Here is a 24,996-nt window from a genome sequence, read left to right as displayed (position 1 = left end):
CTATTCTGTGTGGAAACACTAGGTGGTAGCATGAAATACCATTTAACTTCAATTGTGTGCAGTTGCACAGTGACTGAATAACTGGCACCTTAGACCCTAGAGACACCTAGCCCTGCATCCAGTAGTTTGTGCATAAACTGCCTCTTAATTCCTTGGCAGGGCTTATAATGATTGGGTTACTGGAATCCTTAATTACAGTGAATGAGTAAATCACATGGGGCAGGTTTCAATGTATACATTACTTCATTGGGAAAACCTGTAGGATGAGTGTAAATGAAGCGGTTCCCCCTGGGAGCCATGCACTCAGTACAGAATAGTCTGTTGTCTTTGCTGTGTCACAGTAACCCCTTTACTGTGTACCTCTGGGACAACGCACAGCCCATGGCATGGTGCAGTCCAACAGCCAGCAAGGACATATGTGGGTACCTGGTGAACGTACAGCTGGATGGAGAAGGTGGGAAAAGTTGTACATGTGCAGGATTTTGCTTTTTGTGAGGAAGAGCCCTTGTGCTGTGCTGTTAACACTTCAGCAGCAGGCTTTGCTTTTCATCCCTTCATGTGCAAATCTTCAAATAAGGTTAGAGGCTACCAGCAGCAGCCGCTAGAGGCTAGAGCAGGGGTGGGCAAACTTTTTGGCCTGAGGGCCACATTGGGGTTCCGAAACTGTAATGAGGGCTGGGTAGGGAAGGCTGTGCCTCCCCAAACAGCCTGGCCCCCACCCCCTCGAACTTCCCACCCTTGACTGCTCCCCTCAGAACCCTGAACCCATTCAACCCCCCTGCTCCTTGTCCCCTGACTGCCCCCTCCCGGGACCCCATCCCCTATCCAACCCCCCCTGCTCCCTGACTGCCCTGACCCCTATCCACCCTCCCCACCCTGGGACTCCCACGCCTATCCAACCGCCCCCCCCCCGAACCTCCGCCCCATCCAACTGCCCCCCAGGACTCCCTGCCCCCCTGCTCCCCACCCCTTACCATGCTGCTCAGAGTAGCAGGACTGGCAGCCGTGCTGCCCAGCAGGAGCTCACAGCTCCAGTGCCCAGAGCACTGGCAGCATGGTGAGCTGAGGCTGCAGGGGAGGGGGGCTGGCTAACCTCCTCGGTCGGGAGCTCAAGGGCCAGGCAGGACGGTCCCGTGGTCCAGATGTGGTCCGTGGGCCGTAGTTTGCCCACCTCTGGCCTAGGGTGTGCCTTCCCCAATATGCCAGATATGGAGAATGTCCCTTTGGTGGAGGGCACTTGGGCAGACAAGAAAGTCCCAGTCTTCTCCTGGGCCAAGGAGCCGATGCACTCTGCCACCTTTGATCATTTGACCCTGGTCTGTGTTGAGTAGTCCCTCCACTCCCACCAAGGTGCGAGCTGCTATAAAAAATACCCAGGACATAGATGAGAGTTACCTAAACAACCCCAGCTTGTGCCCCAGAACTGCAGGCCATCTTGGATGAGACCTTCTCTGCCAGGACCATCTGTTGTGTTTGGGGTACAATTTATACCACAGTGCATGTGAGGAGAATGACTGGCAGGGCAGAGAGAAGGACTCTGAATGAACTACTGCCCCTTTCTGTCTCCACAGAAGCACCCAAGGAACAGGCTCCAACAAGCTTATGCAGTCTGTCTGATTAGCAAAGTATGTGGAGCCAGGTTCTGGCTGTCTGCAGGTTCATCTGTGCCCAAGGTCTGATATGGGGTAGTTCCGTTGACTGAAGAGGACTTTGGAGCAGACTGTAGACGGACAATCTCAATAGCAACCAGCACATTTGTATTTTTTATAGAAGCTTGAACATCTTTTTCCATGTCCCATCAACTTTCACACAGAGTTGAATAAAAACTGAGAAAGCAAGATAGGATACGGCCCCATTTAATTCACTGGAGGCATTTTGTTAGCTGAAGTAATTTTAGAGTCCACGTTCCTCTGCATTTAATGACACAATAACTATTCATCAGGATCAAAAGTTCACAGTATGAGAGGGGCACACACTGAGTAGCTTGTGTAGGCTGAGCTTATTGCACATCGAATTAGAAAGGTAAGACTCCTGATATTAAAATATGAGTGTGCTTTTATTTGTAGAACAAAAAAAGTTAATTACTTTTTTTTATATAGCGCTTTATCCAAAGCACTTTACAATAGTTAGCTAATGGTACAAACAACATTTGGAAAGATCATTAAGTGGTCCATTGAGACCCTCAGCAATTTTCAAGTGATCCATGAAAAAAAAGTTTGAGAACCCCTGGACTAGGTTATCATAGAAGATTAGGGTTGGAAGAGACTTCAGGAGGTCATCTAGTCTAACACCCTGCTCAAAGCAAGACCAATCCCCAACTAAATCATCCCAGCCAGGGCTTTGTCAAGCTGGGCCTTAAAAACCTCTAAGGATGGAGATTCTACCACCTCCCTAGGTAACCCATTCCAGCGCTTCACCACCCTCCTAGTGAAATAGTGTTTCCTAATATCCAACCTAGACCTCCCCCACTGCAACTTGAGACCATTACTCCTTGTTCTGTCATCTGCCACCACTGAGAAGAAGCCAAGCTCCATCCTCTTTGGAACCCCCCTTCAAGTAGTTGAAGGCTGCTATCAAATCCCCCCTCACTCTTCTGCAGACTAAACAAGCCCAGTTCCCTCAGCCTCTCCTCGTAAGTCATGTGCTCCAGCCCTCTGATCAGTTTTGTCCAATTTGTCCACATCCTTTCTGTAGTGGGGGGCCCAAAACTGGACACAGTGCTTTAGATGTGGCCTCACTAGTGCCAAATAGAGGGGAATGATCACTTCCCTCCATCTGCTGGCAATGCTCCTACTACTGTAGCCTAATATGCCGTTAGCCTTCTTGGGAACAAGGGCACAGTGTTGACTCATATCCAGCTTCTCGTCCATTGTAATCACAATGGTTCCTTCTTCTCTTGAATCTACACTGAGGGAATTCCCTGGGCCAGCTAAGCTGGTTTTGTAGTCTCTTCACAGCAGTCGAGCTGCTATAAAGAGGCTGCAGCAGGCCCCAGTTAGGGCTTACCCCTCCAAAACCCTGTGGGGGGGGGAAACAACAGCTCCCATTTGGCAGGTTCCATGTTGTCTCACTGAAGGAGAGTTGTGGCACATGCTGCAGGTCTGGGAAGATGCCTTTCTGAGGTTAGGTCTACACCATAAAGAAAAACCCACAGGTCTAGGGTCCCAGAGCTCAGGCTCCAGCCTGAGCCCAGAAGTTTACACAGCAATAAAACAGCTCCTCAGCCCAAGCCCTGCAAGCTCAAGTTGGCTAAGACAGGCCAGCTGTGGGTTTTTCTTTGCTGTGTAGACAAGAGTTAAGCAAACCACTGATTTTAGATGCCCCTTTCCTGCCACCAAAAGCAACATATAATGCTACTAATCACAAAACTATGTGTGTGTGTGTGAGAGAGAGAGAAGCGGGAGATAGAATCCCGCTTTTTTGGCTGCAGGAGGGGTGTAGAAACAGGCCCTTAAAGATAATCAGTGTTACATTTAATTAATTCAAACAAAAAACAGTACATTGACTAGCAGTCTAGATCAGTGGCTAGGATACAGGACTGGGAGTTGAGACCTGAGTAATATTTCCAAGCTCCGCCACTGACCTGTCTAACATTCGGTCAGTCACTTCAACTCTCTGTGCTTGTTTCACCTCCCCGCCCCCCTTTGTCTTGTCTATTTAGCCTGTAAAGCCCAGATCCTCAGAGGAAATCAATGGGACAGGCACCTTTGTGGCAGGGACTGTCTCTTACCATGTGTTTGTCAATACCTAGCACAATGGAGCCCCGGTTTCAATGAGAGCCTATAGGCATTAGTGAAATACAAATGACAACAACAAAATCGAGAGAGCAAAAATTGTTCTTTTGATTCCTTCTATCTCCCTGTACAGATCACAAAAATCTTGTCTTGGCAGGCTATCTTAAGCCAGTTAACAGGAGATTTCAACAAGTTGGTGAAAAGAAAACAAGACCCCCTAGAACACTGCAATTCAGTGGGAAACAGCTTAAATTTCCTGTGAATCAGCATTTAATTAACTGTTCTAAATAAAGTTGGCTAGATGATAAACTCCCCGTAGGACTTTACACAGCAGTCTAACTGGATGCTATTATGCTTTAATGAAATGTAATTATGTCTAACGTGTTCTTCAGCTCTTGTTCCCCATGTTGTGTGGGGAATATCACTCTTCCCAAGAAGCAGATACCAGTCTCTATTTCTTTTGTATAATAGCAAGCGTTGTGATTTTTATTGAGATGTGGTAGTTTTAACTTGTCTCAGGTTCATAGCCTACTGATTCAGTAGAAACCTTTTGAAACAGGCAGTGGGCATCTTAACTTTTCACTGAAAAGTAAGCATGTTCTTACTTAAGATGAATTTAAGTGCATGCTTAAGTGTTTTCCACAATGTGGTCCTGGATAGAGACCATGCCATAATCATCCATGTCTTTGTCAGCTCCAGGCTGGATTACTGCCATGTATCCTACTTGGTGCAAAATGCAGCTGCCCACTGATAGCCTGATCTTGTGCCCACTGAAGTCAACAGCAAGGCTTCCATTGAGCTTAATTGAGCAGGCTCAGACAGTGGCTTAGTTGTGCGTTATGCCAGGACCATATTACCCCGGTGCTCCCTGTTTTCTAATTCACTTACAGTTCAACTTAGAGAGTGAAAGCCATGTAAGTGTTGGAATGTGGGTAGCTTTCTCTCTTAGTATTTACTCAGGCAACTGAGATCAGCTGGGATACTCGTACTAGTAAATCTGAGCTGTGTACGCTTGCCTGTTTTTGGTAGAGGCCACATGGCTCCAGAACCTGCTTGGTCTGATACAGCACAGGTTGGCTGACTTTCCAGGAATCCTAGAGCCTTTCTTGTCAGGCAGGCTTCTTCCAAATGGATGGGCTGAGAGCTCTCTGGCTGCCTTGCTCTGCCATGAGTCTGGGCTGCATTTCACGTAGTTACCCCTGTATTGAGCCCAAGAGCTTGTATTTAGCTAAAGCATATATTTCAGAAAGGCATCAAGTCTTGACTTGAAGATATGGAGAATCTACTACTTCCAATAGTTAATCACATCTCACCATTAACAATTTCTGCTTTATTTAAACAGAGTGGAGATTAGGGATAATCTTGGCATGGCACAATATCTAAACGAATATTTTGCCTCAGTCTTTAATGACGCTAATGAAGGGCTAAGGAATAGTGGTAGAGGGACTGATGGGAATGAAGATATGGGGGTAGACATTACGGTATCTGAGGTAGAAGCCAGACTTGAACATCTTAACAGAAGTAAATCGGGGGCCCCGGATAATCTTCATACTAGAATATTAAGGGAATTGGCGAGTGAAATTGCAAGCCCGTTAGCGATGATTTTTAATAAATCTCTAAACTCGGGGGTTGTACCGTTTGGAGATTAGCTAATATAGTTCCTATATTCAAGAAGGGGAAAAAAAGTGACCCAGGTAACTACAGGCCTGTTAGTTTAACATCTGTAGTATGCAAAGTCATGGAAAAAATTTTAAAGGAGAGAGAGGTAACGGACCTTGAGGCCGATGGCAACTGGGACAAATTACAGCATGGTTTTACGAAAGGTAGATCGTGCCAAACCAACCTGATCTCCTTCTTTGAGAAAGTAACAGATTTTTTAGACAAGGGAAATGCGATGGATCTAATATATCTTGATTTCAGTAAGGCGTTTGATACGGTACCGCATGAGGAATTACTGGTTAAATTGGAAAAGATGGGGATTGAAATGAAAATCCAGAGGTGGATAAGGAGCTGGTTAAAGGGGAGACTGCAGAGGGTCGTATTGAAGGGCGATCTGTCGGGTTGGAGGGAGGTTACCAGTGGAGTTCCTCAAGGTTCGGTTTTCGGTCCGATTTTATTTAATCTATTTATCGCTGACCTCGGAACCAAAAGTAGGAGTGGGCTGATAAAGTTTGCGGATGACACCAAGTTGGGAGGTATTGCCAATTCGGAAAAGGATCGGGATATCCTCCAGGGAGATTTGGATGACCTTGTAAACTGGAGTATTCGTAACAGGATGAAATTCAATAATGAGAAGTGTAAGGTTATGCATTTAGGGATGACTAACAAGAATTTTAGTTATAAGCTGGGGACGCACCAGTTGGAAGTAACGGAGGAGGAGAAGGACCTAGGAGTCCTGGTTGATCGTAGGATGACTATGAGTAGGCAATGTGATGTGGCCGTTAAAAAAGCTAATGCGGTCTTGGGATGCATTAGGCGAGGTATTTCTAGTAGAGATAAGGAGGTGCTAGTCCCGTTATATAAGGCGTTGGTGAGACCTCATTTGGAGTATTGTGTGCAGTTTTGGTCTCCCATGTTTAAGAAGGATGAATTCAAACTGGAACGGGTACAAAGAAGGGCCACTAGAATGATCCAAGGAATGGAAAGCCTGTCCTATGAAAGGAGACTTGAGGAGCTCGGTTTGTTTTCCTTAACCAAAAGAAGGATAAGAGGAGATATGATTGCACTCTTTAAATATATCAGAGGGATAAATACCAGGGAAGGAGAGGAATTATTTCAGCTCAGTGCTAATGTGGACACGAGGACAAACGGATATAAATTGTCAGTCGGGAAATTTAGGCTTGAAATTAGACGAAGGTTTCTAACCATCAGAGGAGTGCAATTCTGGAACAGCCTACCGAGGGAAACAGTGGGGGCGAAGGACCTCCATGACTTTAAGATTAAGCTGGATAAGTTTATGGAGGGGATGGTATGATAGGATAACGGGTTTAGTCAATAGGTCAATAACGTGCCACACTGGTAATTAGTACAAAGGGTCAATGTTGGGATATTGTTAGCCTTTTCCAGAGGGTCTGGCTGGAGAGTCTTGCCCGCATGCTCGGGGTTCAGCTGATCGCCATATTTGGGGTCGGGAAGGAATTTTCCTCCAGGGTAGATTGGCAGTGGCCCTGGAGGTTTTTCGCCTTCCTCCGAAGCATGGGGGCAGGGGTCGCTTGCTGGTGGATTATCTGCTACTTGAAGTCTTTAAATCATGATTTGGAGCATTCAACAGCAGAGTCAAGGGAGAGAATTAGTTCAGGAGTGGGTGGATCAGCTTATGTGGCCTGCATCTTGCAGGAGGTCAGACTAGATGATCATAATGGTCCCTTCTGATCTTGAATTCTATGATTCTATTTCTAATGTGAATTTGTCTTCCTTCAGCTTCCAGCCATTGTTTCTTGTTCTGCCTTTCTCTACTAGATTAAAGAGCCCCTTTGTACTTGGAATTTTCTCCCTATGAAGATACTTATACACTGTAATTAAATCACCTGTCAATCTTTTTAATGAGCTAAACAGATTTGGTTCTTTAAGTCTCTTATTGTAAGGCATGTTCTCCAGTTCTCAAATCATTTGTGGGGCTCTTTTCTGTACTCTCTCCAATATTTCAATAGTCTTTTTAAAATGTGCACACCAGAATTGGACATATTTCAATATCTGGCTCACCAATGCTATACACATAGGTAAAAGTTCCTCCCTACTCCCCATTTATATGTCCATGTATCACATTAGCTGGTTTTGCCAAAGCATTGCACTGGGAGCTCATGTTGTTGCTTGTCCAGTATGACCCCTAATTTTTGTAGAATTACTGTTTTCCAGAGTTTATTTTTCCATTTTGTAAGTACGACCTTGTATTTGGTTGTATTAAAATATATTTCTGTATAATTGCCCTACCCTCATATTTTACCATTCCACCAATCTGTCATCTGCAAATATTATTAGCAATGATTTTATATTTATTTCAAAATAATTGATACAACTGTTGCATAGTCAGTCCTAGAACCAATGCTGATGGAACCACTCTAGAAACACACCCATTCAATGGAGATTCTCTCTTGACTACTTTTTGAGATGTCAGTTCTTAACTCATTGAACATGTGCTTTATTGTTGTTGTATAGTTCTAATTTTTAATGGAATGCCATGCAGTACTAAGTCAAATGCCTTACAGAAGTTTAAGTAGTTACATCTATGCATTTATCTTTAGCTATGTCAACCAAACTTGTAATCTCATGAAAGGATGAAATCAGGTTTGTTTGGCCTGACCAGACCTATCTTCTATTTTTTTCCTTGTGAGGCTATAATTTGCTGTTCAGATAGTATTTAAAATACTATTTAAAAAACACCTAATAAAATGTATCAGGTGGTTTCAAAATGCTGTAAAAAGGACAAAAAAATTGCAGTGAACAAACTTGACAGCATTACACAATGTGTATCTTACACTAGAGCACTGAAGTTAAGAAGGTTTAAATTCCATGTGAACCAATGTTAATTAAATGTTTGCTAAGTGGCAAATTCCTCTCAGTGGTTACACAACACCCTAACTGTATGCTGTTATGTTTCAATGAAATATAATTATGCCTAACTGCCTGGTGTTCTTTAACTCTTGTTGCCCATGCTGTGTGGTGGAGCTATTCAGTCCCATGCAGCAAAAGGCCAAAATGGTTGGTTTTTATAAGGATTGGGTTTGTAATTTTTATTCTGATATAACAAAGTCTGCTTTGTCTGATACTCGTCAGGAGTGACATTCTTGCTGGGTCATGATTTTGGGAGTTTAAGGCCCCAGTTCCTGGAGGCCTCTGATAATTATAAACATGTGAGGCAGGAGGGACCTCAAGAAATGAGCTAATGCAGCCCCCATGATGAGGCAGGGCGAGTTATTATACCTAGACCATCCCTAGCAGGTGTTTGTCTGACAGCACCTGTTCTGCAAAACGTCTAACAGGGACGCCCCCGCCCCGGGGGGGGGGGGGGGGCCTTGCGCCTCAGCGCTATTCCTGGGGCAGCGGGGCCCCGGTAACCCGCTCGAGGGCTGAGCTAGCCTCAGGGCGCGTGTACGCTGGCCACGCCACGGGCTGCTCCCCAGAGCCAGCCGCGAGCCCCTTGGCGGCCGCTGCCACCGCCCTAGAGGGGGGGGGGGGGAGGGTCTGTCCGCCAGTGAGCGGCGCGGGGCCGCCACCGCCACCGCCTATCCCGCCTTCTCGGCAGCCCCCTCGCGAGCGCCTCACCCTGATCCGGCCAGGGGCGCCGCGGCCCGCCCCCAGCCGCCGCATAGCCCCGCCCCCAGCCGCCGCATAGCCCCGCCCCTGGAAGTGACTTCGGGACCCGTGACCTCACGTCCGGTGCGCTCCAGTGTTGTGTACCCGGGGGGAGCGGGCGCGGCTTTCCGCCCCGGCGCTTTATGGCAGCGGTAGGCGCGGGCGGGGGCGCCGCGGGGCCCGGTGTCATGAGCGACAGCGACGCCATCGACTACTCAGTGCACGAGGCCTGGAACGAGGCGACCAACGTCTACCTGTTGGTGGTGCTGGCCAGCCTGGCGCTGCTGGTCTACGCCCGCCGGTGAGGGGACCCCCCGCCCCGCCCAGCGCAGTGCCGGGGCCGGGGGCCTTTCCTCCCTGCCCTGCCCGGGGGGGCTGCACGCAGGCACCGCGGGGATTTCTGTGCCAACACAAAACTTAAAATGGTGCATCATGTATTTGTCAGACAAGCACCCTGTCATCGGGCCAGCTGTAATGAGCTGGGTGAGGTGTTTCACAAGACCTGCCTGCAAGTGTGTTATCAACACTACAGAGAACAACAACACGAGATTCAGGAAACGGCTGCTTGACAAATAGATTCCTGCCGAGGCATATTAATTCGGAACTTTCAGTAATAATTTATTTAGGCTACAATACGGAAATCTATTTCCTGCACCCCTCAGAAGCAGTGCAAGGTCTTTGGGGAGCCATGGTGATGGAGGAGCTCAGGGAGAGGAAAGGAGCCTGGGAGTAAACCTGTAGGGTTGTTGGATGTGGGTGGGAGAAGTATGGAACCGTTTTTTTAAGAGGGGGAAGGACTGTTGGGGAGCATCCACCATGTAGACCCTGGCTGACCCCTAGCCTGTCCCATTCAGGCATGCATATCTGCCCCTTTCCCCATGTGTCCCTGCAGCCCTCTCCCCTCCCTTGCAGCCCCCAGCTCAATGCTGTCACCTCTCTAGCTCCCCAGTCTGTCTCCCCCCACTAGCCCTTCTGAACCTACGTTCACTGTAAACTGGCTGTACAGCAAGCTCTCAAGGGCCATGCAGGCAGGTGGGGAGAGGTGCCTCTCCCCCAGCCCTGCCCCACCAGAGCTGTGGGGGAGAGGAACCCTAGCTCAGGCCCACCAGAGCTCCTGGGGAGAGGAGCCCCTCACCCAGTCCGCAGCTGCTGCGGCAAGAGAGGGCTGGGAGGGAATACTCCCCACTGCAGCCTTGGGGCAGTTTGCACCCCAAGCCTCTCATCTCTGGCCCCACCCTATAGCTTGCACCCCAACCCTCTGCTCCAGCCCTGAGCCCCCTCCTCCACACCCAGCCAGTGCCCCCCTTCCCCCACATCCCAACCCTCTGCCCCAGTCCTGAGCCCCATTCCACACTACAAACCCCTCAGCCCCATTCCTACCACATGAAATTTGTTGTGCTCAAGGTAGTCTTTTAATACTTAGCTTGTAAATAAACACCCTGGAAGATACTCTTTTTTAAATACTTGGAAATATTGTGTTGCAAGTTATTTAATATTCCTTTCTATATTTTAGGAATAAAAGGAAGATCATGCGAATATTCACAGTGCCTCCTACAGCAGAGGCACCGTCAGAGCCAAACTTTTATGATAGTATGAAAAAAATTCGCTTACGACAACAATTAGAGATGTATTCTCTCGGTAAGATCATGCTCTCACCTCTGCGATGTCCAGATTCCTGAATAGTTAAAGAAAGATGCATGTTTTAAAATGGAGTAAATGTTTGGACACTGTAGCTCTTTGTATTACGAGTAGAACAAAACCCAGAATCTTACACTGAGGGTGCCCTGAGCTATTTTGTGAAAGGCTCTACGTTGTCAGAAACTAACAATTATGGAAAATCTAAGGGCCTAGTTCTGTCCTCACACATGTGCAACTCTCATGTAAGGCTCTGATCCTGAAATATGATAACTTCAATAGGGCTCTATGCAAATTCACCATGTGCAGCACATTGCAGAATCAGGCCCCTACTATGGGTAATGAATCTAATGTGGCAATTAGAAATAACTCTTAAGGCCAGAAGGGACCATTATGATCATCTAGTCTGACCTCCAAATACTAATGTGCAACAGAAGTATTTATAACTGCAAAGAGCTCAAGGTGGGATTTTCATAGGCTCTCAGCATTGGCCTAACTTTGCTTCCATGAAAGTTTTATTATTGTATGTGTATTATTTATGTGTACCAACAGTTCCCAGTTCTTTATTACAATACCAACTGTATCTGTTCAGATGGCACAAGGGAGGTGGGATCTGGCCATAAATGGTCATCAGGGAATTTCCCTGGTGTTGGGCAACTCTTCATTGGTATGTAGCTGTCAGAGCTGCACCAGCCACCCCCAGATTGGCATAGGAGACAGTGTGGCAGAGCAGAGCTCCAAGGGGCTGCTCTGACACTTGGCCCATCTCAGGCACACCCTCAGAATCAGCCTCAAAAAGCTCCCTGATGGCATCCCACCACCCCAATGAATAAGAACCATACACAGTTATGAAAGGGTAGATGACCAAGAAATATCTAGTGTTTTTGAGTTCTGGCGTCTAAAAGGTGGTTTCAGTTCTAAAATCAGGCCACCATCTAATCTATGAATGAGCAAGGAAGGACAGGATCACATCTCCCATATCCTACTGCCCTTCTGGTGTGGGAATTTTTAGTGTCCCACAAACTAAGAACATAAGAAGGGCCATACTAGGTCAGACCAATGGCCCATCTAGCCCAGTATCCTGTCTTCTGACTGGCCAATACCAGATGCTTCAGAGGAAATGAACAGACCAGGGCAATTATTGAGTGATCCATCCCTTGTTATTCACTCCCAGATTTTGGCAGTTAGAGGCTTAGGACACCCAGAGTATGTGGTTGCAACCCTGATCATCTTAGCTAATGGCCATTGATGGGCCTATGTATTCTGAGTTACTTTTTTGGCAAGGAACAGCATGATTGCAGACTGGCTGAACTGATCTTTGTGATGAACTCACTCACTGATAGATGGTTCCTAAACTGAGTGGGTGGGTCAGTATCAGTCATGATCTCTGGTTAACAGGTTCCTATGCTCCTCTGAGTGCTTACCTTTTAGAAGTTCTTGTCTTATGGGGAAAGGATTCTGTTTCTAGAAAACTCTTCAGCACTTTGTGGTGGTGGTATACCTTTACTTACATACTGCAGGGTTGATACTGCTCCTCTTCCTCCCCCCACTTAGCTGGAGAATGATGGGATGTTTCCATAGTAGATGTGGGATATTTATGATGATGGTTCTAGGAGTGGTTTATTTACTCCAAATTGGTGCTGGAAAACTGCAATTGGCAGTTTAACTTTTTTATTCATTGATCCTTTGGGTGCTATTTTTCTCTTTCTGTGGAGACCTCTCTGAACTTTGTAGCCTCCAAGAGGGGGATTATTTTACAACTGTTGATATAGGTGGGGTGGGTGGAATTATTTTCATAAGGTACAAATTGTAATAGATCCTTGTCACCTTCCAGCTGCTTTCCCTGCATAGTTGGAGATATGTTTGATATGTTGATACTCCAAACTTCCATGGCAGCTGGAAGTGTCAGGGAGCCCATTACACTGGGAGCTAGCATCCTTCAAAACTCTTCAGGTATGGGAGTTTTCAGCTGGTTTTAGACTAGAAGCACAAAACCCAAATGTGTGCATCTATTACAGTGTATACCTTCTGAAAAGGATTGTTAGAAGAAAGTAAGTTTTTGGGGGTTCCTCTCACCAGGCCCACAATGGCCATATAGCACTTATGCATTAATTTGATCTACAGTAATAAAATATACCATATATATGCAAGAGTATAGCTAGAGTTGCTGTGGGAACCATAACTTTGCATTGTTTCCTTATAACTTCTGAGTATATATAAATTGGCAGTATAGGTTTTGCCAGGACTGTCTCAATGGGTCAATGGCAGTAAGTCTGAGCAATGTCATCACAGGAGGCGGTCCCTGAAAGGCATATCCATTTGGGGAGAAGTCTTTGGAGAGAAATTTGACTAAAGGTATTGAACCATTGTGTACCTGCACTCGCCTATTGGAGTAGTTCAGAACATAAGAACGGCCGTACTGGGTCAGACCAAAGATCCATCTAGCCCAGTATCCTGTCTACCGACAGTGGCCAATGCCAGGTGCCCCAGAGGGAGTGAACCTAACAGGCAATGATCAAGTGATCTCTCTCCTGCCATCCATCTCCATCCTGTGACAAACAGAGGCTAGGGACACCATTCCTTATCCATCCTGGCTAATAGCCATTTATGGACTTAACCACCATTAATTTATCCAGTTCTCTTTTAAAAGCAGCCTTCATCGTGCATTCTGCTGTGTACAGCTGATGCTGATGGTAGCTTCTGCTTTCAAATCACTGCCAAATAATGCGACTTGTGCTCACTGGCAACTGGATACCTCACAGAGTGGAATAGATAGAGTTTCTCACCACTATGAGTTTTGCTAGTACTTTAATTGCCTTTGAAGATATAGAGGTAATTGTTTAGAAAAAATTTAGGGAGATCCTCTCCCCTTTCTGTCTACATTTGTGACTGAAAGATTTCAGGATGTATCCCAGATGTTTCCCTTCCCACCTAGGGTGACAACTCTCCTTTCCATCTTCCCTGGCTTTCATTAGGATGTCTTAAGTCTACCCTCTGGGTTTCCAGAACAGGTGAGCTGGATTGAGTGCCCCACTCTCCCACCCCTTCTGAAGTTGTGAGCTGTCTTTATAAATAGTTTATCTCAGGCTGAGATACTTTGCTTCATGGTCACAATTGGCATATTAGAAGCTGTTTAAATTACCACCGGGTAATAAACTTGGCCAATCCTTTTTTTCTAAGTAGTCTCTAGAGCTTTTTAGTCACAGAGAGTGGGACTATATTTTTACTAATTAGAATATTTTACAAGTTGTAATAGATTGATTCATGCCCACACAACCTTCTCAGCAGTGTTGTGTATATATATTTGCATCCTTTACTGTTGTCTTCAATTAAAAAATAACAAATTGTGGCATTAAGGGTTCTTACACCATGTCAGTTTAAGTAGAACATAACATCTAATTTTTGTTGAGTAGTTACTGCCTTCAAATTTAATGAAATCAGTAGTTTTCCTTCAATGAAACATTTATTTAAATTACAGACCAAGACTGGTCTCATACCAGAGCTACTCTTCCTATTAAACCCACCTTCCCAGTGATCACCATGCCTTTGTAGAGTATAAGGGATAACATAATTTAATTATGTTTTAACTCTTTTCCAGCAAGGAAGTATGACCAGCAGCCGCCACAGAAACAGACTGACAGCGTACAGCTCTTAATGGAATGAAGTCTCAAATTATGGGAACTCAAGCAATTTTTACAGTGCTGATAATGACAGGAGAGTTGGTATGGAGTCATTTTCAAAGGAACTTTAATGGCATATGTTTTTTAAAAAACCCTCTCCTATAAATATATTTCTTGGAAACTTTTCTTTGGACCTGTTTAGATACTTACCGAACATCTGCTGATTCTTTAAAAATGAAATGCTCAAAGAAACACTTGAGGGAAGATGGCTGTAGTCCATACTAAAGAGATGTTCAAAATGTTCCAGTGGTTTCCACTGTTGCCAATACTTTGGTGGGCAGCTCCTTTGCTGAACCAGGGGTATTTTTGCAACATGGCAGTAGAGGACATTGGGGTTATTGGGTAAGTTTCTACTGTCTGTCTCCTCCTCTGATGGTTTCTTAGGGGAACACATGGAAAAGTCATGCAGTGCCTATGTGCCTGAACATTGCCAAGTTGTATGTCTCATTTGAACACCATTGGCTTCTGCTGTCAGGGACTACAGAACACTTACAATACACATAATTGTGCTGCTGTAAATTCACAGCTGAAATGAATAGCTCTTGAGAGCCAGAAATTTATATCATTGGCCTTATGGAAAAAAGGAAAAAAAATGAAATTTTCATCTGTACGGAGAGCATAATTATAGTACTGCATCTTTTCCATGCTAAAGCTTTAATGAAAGCTAAGATCAGAAGGGTAGTACATAAGTCTTGTTTGCTAAAGGACTGTATATTGAAATGCTGTAGCAAAGATTATTAAAATTAGAGAGGACTCCAATAAACCAGCTAGCTAAGTGAGGTCTCTCTGTGGCTAGCTGGAGCACTTGATTGCCTGTTCTTTTCATTCCCTCTGAAGCACCTGGGATTGGCCACTGTTGGAAGATGGACCATTGGTTTGATCCAGTATGGCCATTCTTATGTCCTCCCCCAGTCCCAGGGGCAGTTATCAGCCAGTGCAATCTGGTGAGTCTCTTAGGATCAGATTGGGACAGAAAATCTGATTTGTATCCTTTAAAATGCCAGTAGAGCTGTATAAACTATAATCTGTACAGAGGGAGAAATAATACAAAGAGAGAAATAGAGGGAGGAAATGATGATTCTGACAGGAAAAATGCAGGTGAATACATCTGTAAAATAATATTCAGTGGGCGGGGAAGTTAAACTTGTAAACATGTTGGATATCAGAGAAATTAGAGATTGAAGAAATGTATTAATTTGTCTGTCCTGCTAGTGAAGGATTGTATTTATACTAAAGTTTCTACTTGTACATTTCAAGTGGTGGATCTTCCTTTGGAAGATTAGATCTCATGTTGGGAAGTTTATCCTGATTTTCAGCCTTAATTTCCCCTTCTTAAAGTACTCCTGGGTATGTGAAATGCTGTTTTTTGTATTATGTTTTAATTTGTTTAATGGCATTGAATAGTAAAATACATATTGAGCTGAAGTTGACTGAAGAGCTTTTCTGAGAAATGTGCTTGGCTGCAGTGGGCTTTGGGGGACACGAGCCTGGCGTTTACATGCAGCTCCCGAGACACCCTGCAGTGAGTGACGCTTCCTTGCCCCCCGGCGACCAGAGCCGCTCTCCACGATGGCGGTGGACGAGTGAAGAACGAGCTCCGGGCCCTTGCGGATCCAGCCCTTCCCCGCGGAACCCGGGAGTGTCCGGCTGTGACGCCGGGGGGCGAGAGGGGTCAGTCCGAGGAGCCGGGGCGGGGGAGAGCGGCCTCCTCAGGCCCGTGCGGCGCAATCCCTAGCAGGCGCGCGCGCTCCTCGGCCACCGGGCCCGTGTCCTCGCGGCCCTCCGCGCTTCCGTATCCGGGTCGCGCGCGCGCGCTGCGGGAGGCTGCTGTGCCTGTGCCGAGCGCGAGGCTGGAAGGCGCCGGCTGGGCGGTAAGTAGGAGCTGCCGCGCGCGCGGCGCAGCCCCTCCCCCCCCCGGTGTGTGTCCGGCCCTGGGGCGAGGAACGCCCCGAGCCACAGCGTCCCGCGCGCGGGCGGGCTTGGAGTCAGGCTCCCCGGGCGGAGGTTACCGCCGCTCCTCAGCCGGCGGAGCGGGCCGGAGCCCGCTGGGCGATGGGCTGCCCCAGCCCGGCCCTCACTAGCCCTCGGGGCCCCGCCTGGCGCCACAACCCCCCTCAGCTCCCCGGCGCCAGGCCCCCGCCCGTGGCGCGAGGCTGCGTGGGGGGAGCGCAGGAGACCCGCCGTAAGGGGGGGGGGCAGGGTCCCAGCGCACTAGCTGGCTTGTGCCGCCAGCCCCCCGGCCAGGACAGGCTGCCCCGGAGCGAGAGCGGGTGTGTCAAGCCGCACTTACAGCCCAGCCGCGCGAGGGCCTGGTCGTGTCCCCCCCCCCCCCCCGGCCGGCCGGCCGTGTTCAGACAGCAGGGCCCGCGTGGGCCCCAGCGAACCCAACACTCTCCGCGGGGCCGGCTTCAGTGCGTGTCATGGTGCCGAGACACGCCGCCAGGGACCAGGCGCAGGGAGCAAACTCCGGTCACTAACCTTTAGACTGTGTTTTTTAAAGTAAAGAATGTAGTTAAAAAAATCCATGCAGGCAGGATTAGGGAAACTAAAAATTGTACCCTGATGCTGGAGACTATTCAAGTTAGGGCAGGTCTGCGGAACAAAGGGATCAGCCCAAGGACATCGCCCAGGGCTGCGAAAAACTTCATGCCCCGTGTAAGCCAGTAGATAGAAGAATTATTTTGATCTATCACAGGGGTGGGCAAACTTTTTGGCCCAAGGGCCACATCTGGGAATAGAAGTTGTATGGCGGGCTGTGAATGCTCACAAAATGGGTTGGAGAAGGGGGCTGGGGATGAGGAGTTTGGGGTGTAGGACAGTGCTCTGGGCTGGGGCTGAGGGGTTTGGAGGGCAGGGGTTGGGGTGCAGGATCCAGCTGGGGGTGTGGGCTCTGGGGATGAGAGGTTTGGGGTGCAGGAGGGTGCTTTGGGCTGGGATCAAGGGGTTCAGAGGGTGGGAGGGGGATCAGGGCTGGGGCAGGGGGTTGGGGCATAAGTAGAGGCTCAGGTGTGAAGGCTCCGGAGGGCGCTTATCTCAAACAGCTCCGGGAAGCAGCAGCATGTCCTTTCACTGGCTCCTACGCAGAGGCACGGCCAGGCACTTCTGCATGCTGCCCCGTCCACAGGCACCACCCTTGCAGCTCCCATTGGAGCACCGGAGGGGGCCATTGGAGTGCATAGGAGCCAGAGTGGGGCCATGTCACTGATTCTGGGAGCCACGTGGGGCAGTCCCTGACCCTGCTTCCAGGCTGGAGTACTGGAGCGGGGCAATGCGGCTGCTTCCGGGAGCAACGTGGAGTGGCCCCAACCCCGCTCCCCGGCAGCAGCACCAGAGGGGGACAAGCCCCAGATCCCGCTCCGCAGCAGGAGCTTGAGGGTCAGCTTAAAACGGCCCATGGGCCATAGATTGGGGTGGGCAAACTATCGCTTCTCAGAGAGATGGATTTACTACAGCAATGGAAGAACCCCCTCCATTGCTATAGTAAATGTCTATGCTACAGCCAGGGCCAAAGTGGGGTGGGGGAAGCTGGTATAAATTACCGGGGCCTGGCGGTCCGGAAGGGGGCCCAGCTTCCCTGCCTTTGTCGGCCCTGTTTAGCCAGTCCGGCCTTGCTGGGGGGCCTGAAAATTGTTTTTCACTGGGGCCAGAACCTGCTCTCGATGGCCCTGGCTACAGCCGCAGCGTTTCTAGTGTAGATTTATCCTTAGTCCATGTGATACCAATAGAAAAGAACAAATGCAAGTAAATGGAAATTAAGAGGACTAAGAGGAAGCTTGAAGGGCAAAGATCCAGAGATATAAACAAATAAGAAATTAATAAGCAAGAGCTTCTAGAAGCAAGAAGCCTGTGAGAATTGTTATGTTCATGAACTAGCAAAGAGTAAAGGGAGCAATTAATGTCCATTTCCTCTTGTGGAAAACTAATGATTCTTTGCATTAGGCTTCATCACAGACCTACCACAGACCTATGATTTTTAGGCATGGAAGTTCAGATACTGTCAGGGACTGATATGTCAAAAGAGGAGATACTGGAAAAATAACAAGTTACTAGGACTGGATGATATAGACCCAGTAGTTCTGAAGGAATTTAAGAATAAAATGCTTAACTATCAATGAAAATGTGCAGTCTCTCATTAAAATCAGTCCCTGTATCAGAAGACTGGAGAGGTCGGAAATGCTGTCCCTATCTAAAACAAATGCTAGGGATGTAGTGTGATTGACTGTGCATAGACCTTGTCTGCCTTCACACTGAATCTGTGTTAGTAAGAACAGGTTATCCACTAGTTCGAGCATTCCCAAACAGATGTGTGTAAACCATTGGCGGTACATGAATTTGATGTTCTATCAACTCACTTCACAACAATTTTTAAGAAGGTAGTATATGAACCAATAAAGTTTGGGAGCAGCTGCTAGTTGATTACCATGGCTTTATAATACTGTTTATGGAAATATGGCAGTCTTGACATAACCTTTTAAATATAATCTTACTAGAAACTTAAATCTCATCTAAAATATTGTACCTATTAGTATTACTAGTAAAATGTCCATTACCTTAACCGAAATAAATCAGAGGAAAATATATTTTTTTCCACTTTGTACACTCTTATTTCACATGAAGTCTGTCAATTTCTCCTGTTTGTGGTTTTTCCACAAAATAGGAGATGCAAGTTTTAAATAATCAAAAATGTTGGGAGGGTTTTTCCCCCTTGGTGTTTTTTTTTTGGGGGGGGGGGGCTGGGGGAATGAGAGGGGAGGGAGGAAGGGGATGAGAGGGGAGGGAGGAAGGGGAGGAGAAGGGTTGCTAGGGAGCATGGGCAGAGCAGAGATAACCAAAATAATTTTTGCTTTTTGTGAAATTGACTAGTTTCAATTTCTCCCTTTAAAGATGGCTCTTGCAAAGTCCCTGGTTCCAGCATCCGTGTAGACTGACTAGTAGAGAAGTTGCTTTCTTTCCTAGTTGAGGAAAAGGGGAAAAAAGGGACAAAGAGATGTATTGGTCTCTGTGTGGGAAGGGATTGAGAAATGTGGGCTTGCAAAATTAATGTAGTGGAAACAACCAAAATTACTGTCCTTTAGTTGGTAGTAATGTTACATGGGCAGGCAATAGTTAAGCATCCAACATACTGTGTACAATACAGTAAATGAATCCAAATACTGTATCCACTGGGTCCATGGATGGTTCTTTTTAATACCCCTCCAGAAGATGACTCAACTTCACACAAGCAGAGAGTTCTGAATATTCCTTTTCTGTACAATACATATCTCACAATAATGGAAATGGAAAAGGTCCTGATGGTTCATGACTGGATTTCAGAAGTTTCACACTGTCATCAGTGAAAAGAACTGGCTTACAGACTGAGAAATAAGATGTTGAATCCTTGAGTAAATACTTGTAATTTTCTGGATTTGTTTAAAATTATAAAAAATAGTGTTTGGAAAACTGGAGTCCCTTTCATGGTACTCACTAATCTGTAAAATGGAAGCGTGGCTATGTCTATCAACTATCTCTAATACTCCTTGTTTGTTTGTTTTAATAAAATATTTTAAAAAATCTTTCCAATTTACTAATCAAAATTATCTTTCTATGTACAGTAGCTAAGAATTTTCCAGGTTTCTGCTAAACCGAGCTGGGAGCAACTGTGAAATGTTCAGAAATTCTGTAATAGTATGAAGCTGTGTTTGTTTTCATGGAATCAGGGTACAGATATTAAAGCAGATTAGGTTTAGCTCTTATGACCTTTACTTTGAAGAGCCAAGATAGTTTGGTTATTTTAAGATGGAGCAAGAAGAGAGAAATCTTGTTGTCCAGAATACATATATTTTACAGTAAAGAAATCACTACTTGTAGTGGCTTGTGAAGAATGGTGCTTGAACCATGAATGAGAGAAGTGATTATATTTTTTTCCCCTCTGTTGGGTAATACTACATTAAATTTCAGCAAATCATTCACTACATCATTTGATTCCTGTATTATATTTAATGTTGTGTGATAGTTTAGGGTAGATGTGAGGGAGAGTACTGTTGTTCTGAACTTAACAATGCAGACAAAGCAGCCAGCAGGTAACTTTTAAACATGTACAGTTTAGATTATACATTTGTAAGATGTCTTTAGCATTTACCAGTTAATTGTCAATATTGACTATGTGAAAAAGCTAGTTACTTTCATGGTAATAAAGACCTATACCAACAAAGGGACATATGTAAGATTGTAGCATCTGGTGTTGAAATGATAAATCACATTTCCTGCATCAATTCATAATAGCTTGACTAATAAGAACATACAGGATGTCTCATTACTAATTTTCCTGTTGACTTTATTCTTACTAGATTATTGGATCTCATTGGACAGGACATATTTGTGATCTTTTAAAAATGGTGTGCCAGGTTTTACGTAAGCTGCATTTGTTTTGGAGAATGTTACATAGAGACGGATAATTATATTTCCTGTTAGATTGCTCAGCCCTATATAAAAAAGATGTTATGGAATCTAGATACAAGGTAGTGCTGTATAATCACAGAAAGTGTGTAAAGGAGAGCTTTCATAATCTGGTTTTGTTCAACTGTAACATTGATGTTCCAGGGTTATGGCTGCAAATGTTTTTAACTTTGCTTTTTGCACACAACTCCAGGGTTTTTTAAGAAGTGATACCATCAGTCTGAGAATATTGAATTAAATGCTAAAAGTAACAGAGCTAAGGTAAGCGATGCAATACTAAACAAGTGTAGTGCTTTCTGCCTTCAAAGTACTTTATAAACATTAACTAGTTTCTGTAAATTACAGGTTAGATTTTTAAAATTGCACGGCGTCTGGCAACTCTCACTGCTCTCCAGGGGAGTTGTTAGGTGCTGAGGCTCTTGAAAATATGGCCACTTAATTAGATGCCTAAATAGGAGCTGTTAGGTGCCAGGCTTTTTTGAAAATGAGGTCCTATAATTTTAACTAATCTTAACTATCCTAATTTAAGCACTTCTGTTGTTTGAGTGGTAAAAAATAATCTTTTGGTCATAACTAAAATTATGGTTTTGCTTAGTATTGTGCATACCTAAATTCTGCTGGCAGAGCTTATAAATTTAATGAAGCTGCAAATGTGGTTCTTAGGAGTCACATACTTGTATTGTTTGTGAGAACAATCATATAGGAGCGCTTACGTTTTCTAATGAACTTTGCCAGTTACGATAATTGAAATATTCCTACCGACACACACAGACATATTTCAAGCTTTGATAAAATTAATACGGTCACATCCTCAGCCTGGTGTAAATTGGCATTTCTCCACTGAAATCAATGGAGCTATGCCAGTTTACACCTGATGAGAAATGTGGGACTTTGAGAGATCATCGAGTCTAACCCCTTGTGTTGAGACAGGGTCAAGTAACCCTAGACCACCACTGACAGGAGTTTGTCCAGCCTGTTCTTCAAACATCCCATGATGGGGATTCCACAACCTCCTTTGGAAGAGCTTAACTACCCTTATAGTTAGAAAGTTTTCCTAATATTTAACCTAAATCTCCCTTCCTGTAGATCAAGCTTTTTACTTCTTGTTCTGTCTTCAGTGGATGTGGAGAACAACTGATCACTATCTTCTTTATAACAGCCCTTAACATATTTGAAGTTTGTGGTAAGGTGACTGGTTCCCCCCTTAGTCATCTTTTCACAAGACTAAACATGCCCAGTTGTTGTTTTTACTTTTCCTCATAGGTCAGATTTTCTAAACCTTGTTGCTCTCCTCTGGACTCTCCAGTTTGTCCACATGTTTGCTGAAGGGTGGTGCCCAGAATTGGAGACAGCTGAGGCCTCACCAGTGCTGAGTAGAGTGGGGTGGAATTACCTTCCAAGTCTGACATATGACATTTGTGTTAATACACCCCAGAGCCTTTTTCTCAGCTACCTCACATGATTGACTCGTATTCTATTTGTGATCCACTATAACCCCCAAATCCTTTTCAGCAGAACTACCATTTAGCTGGTTATTCCCCGTTTCATAGTTATGCATTTGATTTTTCCTTCCTAATTGTAGTACTTTGCACATATTGGATTTCATCTTGTTGATTTCAGACCAATTTTCTAATTTGTCAGGATTGTTTTGAATTCTAATCCTGTTCTCCAAAGTGCTTGCAGTCTCACCCTGGTTGGTGTCATCCACAGATTTTATAAGTGTACTCTCCACTCCATTATCCAAGCCATTAATGAAAACACTGAATAGTACCAGACCCATGACTGACCCCTGCAGGACCCCATAGATATGCTCTCCCAGTTTGACAGTGAACCATTGCTAACTATTCCTTGAGTACAGTCTTTCAAGCAGATGCGCACCCACTGTATAATCATTTCTAGATTACGCTTCTTTAGTTTGCTTATGAGAATGTCATGTGGGACCATATCAAAAGCCTTACAAAAATCATGGTATGGCCCAGGAGCTCCAGGGCATTGTGCTTACAAGATGTTAAACTCTGTCAGAACTTGGTTTTAAGCTTCCACGTGATACATTGTAAGAACCACAGAAGAAACCTCTGCAGGACTTACACTACCAAACAACACTAGGGGCTCTGAAAGTGGGAAGACAATCCTGATAAAATCACAGCCTATCATGCTGAACAGTATTGTTGCATGGTTTACTTGTACTCCCCTGTCTGCATCCATCTATTGTCTCTTGTTTTATACTTGGATTGTAAGCTCTTTGGGACAGGGATTGTTTCTATTCTGTGTTTGTACAGCACCTAGCACAGTGGGGTCCTGGTCCTAGGCACTAAGAAATACAAATAAATACTATTAATGATGCCTTCACCCCAGGATGCCTTGTGCGGAAGTCTCTTTTGTAACCTTAAATCATTAGTCATGGTGATTCCTTTTGACACTGTTATGAATCTTTTTATAACTCGATAATTTTACTTACATGCATATATGAATGGGCAGAATCGACCAGAAGCCCAGCTGATTGTGCTGGGCTCCAGTGTGCTCCCCTTCTAAAGCAGCCTAATTTTGTGTGATCAGTAGGGAGGCTTGTCATGGTCTCATGATTCTCTGCTTCCTGAAGCATGACTCCCTCTTTTAAAATTCCTCTGAGGTCAGGAGTGCCATAGCCATGGGGCAAGATGCAATTGCAAGCCCCCACTAAGGTGAATATTCTGCTGCCCAGCCCCTGTGCAGGGGAGAGTTGAAGAGTTTGCCACTACTTACCTTCCTCATGTGAGAGACAGAAGACTATCACTACATGCCTTCCACGGGGTGGGGCAAGAAGTAACTTTTGTTGGGGGGAAACACAGCAGAATTAGCTCCCTTCTGTCTTTGGCCCAATGCACTGCAAGAACAGTAGTGTGAGAAGACCTGGCTACAAGACTGATCACTCCAGGTCTCAGTTTAGTCATGCCTATAGTTTGAGGAAATGAGTAAAAGACTATTCTGTCCACATTACATGCTTGGACTGTGTTTTAACCATGGTAGGAGGTGCCCTTATGTTGTAACCTGGTTCACTGACATGGTGGTTCTTTGACTGAAGATGTAGCCTTTGATGTGGACATGAGACAGCTGCTGCTTAGGAATAGAAGGCTTAGTGCTTCAGACTCATGAGAGTGGAGGTAAGATCATCTGCTTTCCAGTTCTGCTCTACAAGTGTTATAAGGGCTGGGGTGGGAGGGAGGAAGGGAAGGGTGTTTCCTGGTGTCACCTTCAGATGCTGAATGCAGCACAAACACTCCTTCCTACCTTCCTGGGGACACCCTCATTTGGGAGGGATGGTGAAGGGGCAGGCACTGAAAGCTTAATAGCATGCCAGCAGAGTTACTGAAGCCTATGGCAGTTGTCTGATGGAGGTTGTGAAGGGAGGAAGATTTTGCTGCTGTTTCAGCAGAGGGTGTAAGGAAGACAAGATATACCAAGAGTAAAAAAAATGAAGGGCTTTGGCTGCTGTGAGATGGGGGAATAAAAAATGCTGCTTCCCCCAGTAGGTGGAAAGTGCGGGGAGCATTTAGCCAGCCAGTAGGGAGTGTTATCAATCTTTATGAAGGGTTTTAGGCAAGGTAAAGGGCTAGGAGCGAGGTATTTTTGAAAGAATGAAAGCTTAACTTTTCGTCTGACCTTTGTGTGGAATGTCTAAAATTGAGGGTGTTACTATAGTTTAATAAAAATAATTCCAAACTCCAAGACTAACAGACTTGACAAATAGTCAAAGGAACCAATCTTGAATTAGAAAAACAATAGATAAAATTTTAAATTTCTGAGCCAAGCCCGTTTTATTAATTTAAGATACACAGTGGCAAAACCTGGTAACCTTTTTCATAACTGAAAAATCTCCCCATTTTTCAAATACTTATCCAGCATTCTTGTCAATTACACCCACACATCCCTTTTAAAAAAAAACAACTCCTCCCTGGCAGAGGTATATGAATGATACATTTTAGGAGGCTTGGTTTAGCAGTGGTGAAATCGGAAGAGGATTGATTTAAACTAGGAGGATTTAGTGAAATCGGAGTGGTAGAAGCAAAATCAACTTTGTATATATAAATACAAACTTAGATTCTGCATAAACTTATGCTTAACTATTCACATGGGTAGTCTCATTAAGGTGCTGACTAGGGCCCCAGTCCTACACGCACAGATGTGCCTAACTACATGTGGGGCTACATTCATGTGTAAAATAAAGCATGTGCATAAGTGTT

At 45.4% G+C, this 24,996-nt stretch overlaps 2 protein-coding genes across 6 annotated transcripts in view; both read left to right on the top strand.

Annotated features, from left to right (window-relative positions):
* The first annotated feature begins 9,100 nt into the window (after positions 1-9,100).
* On the top strand, positions 9,101-15,766 carry LOC123371493 (small integral membrane protein 19-like). 3 transcript variants are annotated; one of them, XR_006579810.1, is made up of 4 exons: positions 9,101-9,327; positions 10,540-10,664; positions 13,597-13,672; positions 14,260-15,766. XR_006579810.1 is itself a non-coding variant. In XM_045019176.1 (3 exons), the coding sequence occupies exons 1-3, from the start codon at positions 9,170-9,172 to the stop codon at positions 14,322-14,324; spliced, it is 348 nt and encodes a 115-aa protein (XP_044875111.1). In that variant the 5' UTR covers positions 9,101-9,169; the 3' UTR covers positions 14,325-15,766. The 3 variants fall into 3 exon arrangements, 2 of the variants coding, with proteins under 2 accessions (XP_044875111.1, XP_044875113.1); XM_045019176.1 differs by lacking the exon at positions 13,597-13,672; XM_045019178.1 differs by lacking the exons at positions 13,597-13,672; positions 14,260-15,766 and adding an exon at positions 12,954-13,167.
* A 368-nt stretch (positions 15,767-16,134) lies between these two features.
* LOC123371278 (sodium-dependent phosphate transporter 2) overlaps positions 16,135-24,996 on the top strand; it is a 75,442-nt gene continuing 66,580 nt past the window's right edge. For 2 of the 3 annotated variants that reach the window (XM_045018678.1, XR_006579746.1), the window contains exon 1: positions 16,135-16,212. The gene's annotated coding sequence lies outside the window, so the exon portion shown is untranslated. Of the gene's footprint in view, positions 16,213-16,869; positions 16,997-24,996 lie in introns of those variants that run through there. The other variant, XM_045018680.1, reaches the window with a different exon arrangement.

This window comes from Mauremys mutica, chromosome 5, assembly GCF_020497125.1.
Source record: "Mauremys mutica isolate MM-2020 ecotype Southern chromosome 5, ASM2049712v1, whole genome shotgun sequence".
Classification (NCBI taxonomy): Eukaryota; Metazoa; Chordata; order Testudines; family Geoemydidae; genus Mauremys; species Mauremys mutica.
The sequence above is the reverse complement of the archived record's forward strand: the minus strand, read 5'-3'. Positions and strand labels throughout refer to the sequence as shown.

Bases quoted from the DNA above. Each gene is read 5' to 3' on its own strand.
- LOC123371493 (XM_045019176.1), top strand. From the start codon at position 9,170: ATGGCAGCGGTAGGCGCGGGCGGGGGCGCCGCGGGGCCCGGTGTCATG. The intron at 9,328-10,539 runs GTGAGGGGACCC...TCTATATTTTAG, and splicing joins CTGCTGGTCTACGCCCGCCG to GAATAAAAGGAAGATCATGC. The intron at 10,665-14,259 runs GTAAGATCATGC...ACTCTTTTCCAG, and splicing joins ATTAGAGATGTATTCTCTCG to CAAGGAAGTATGACCAGCAG.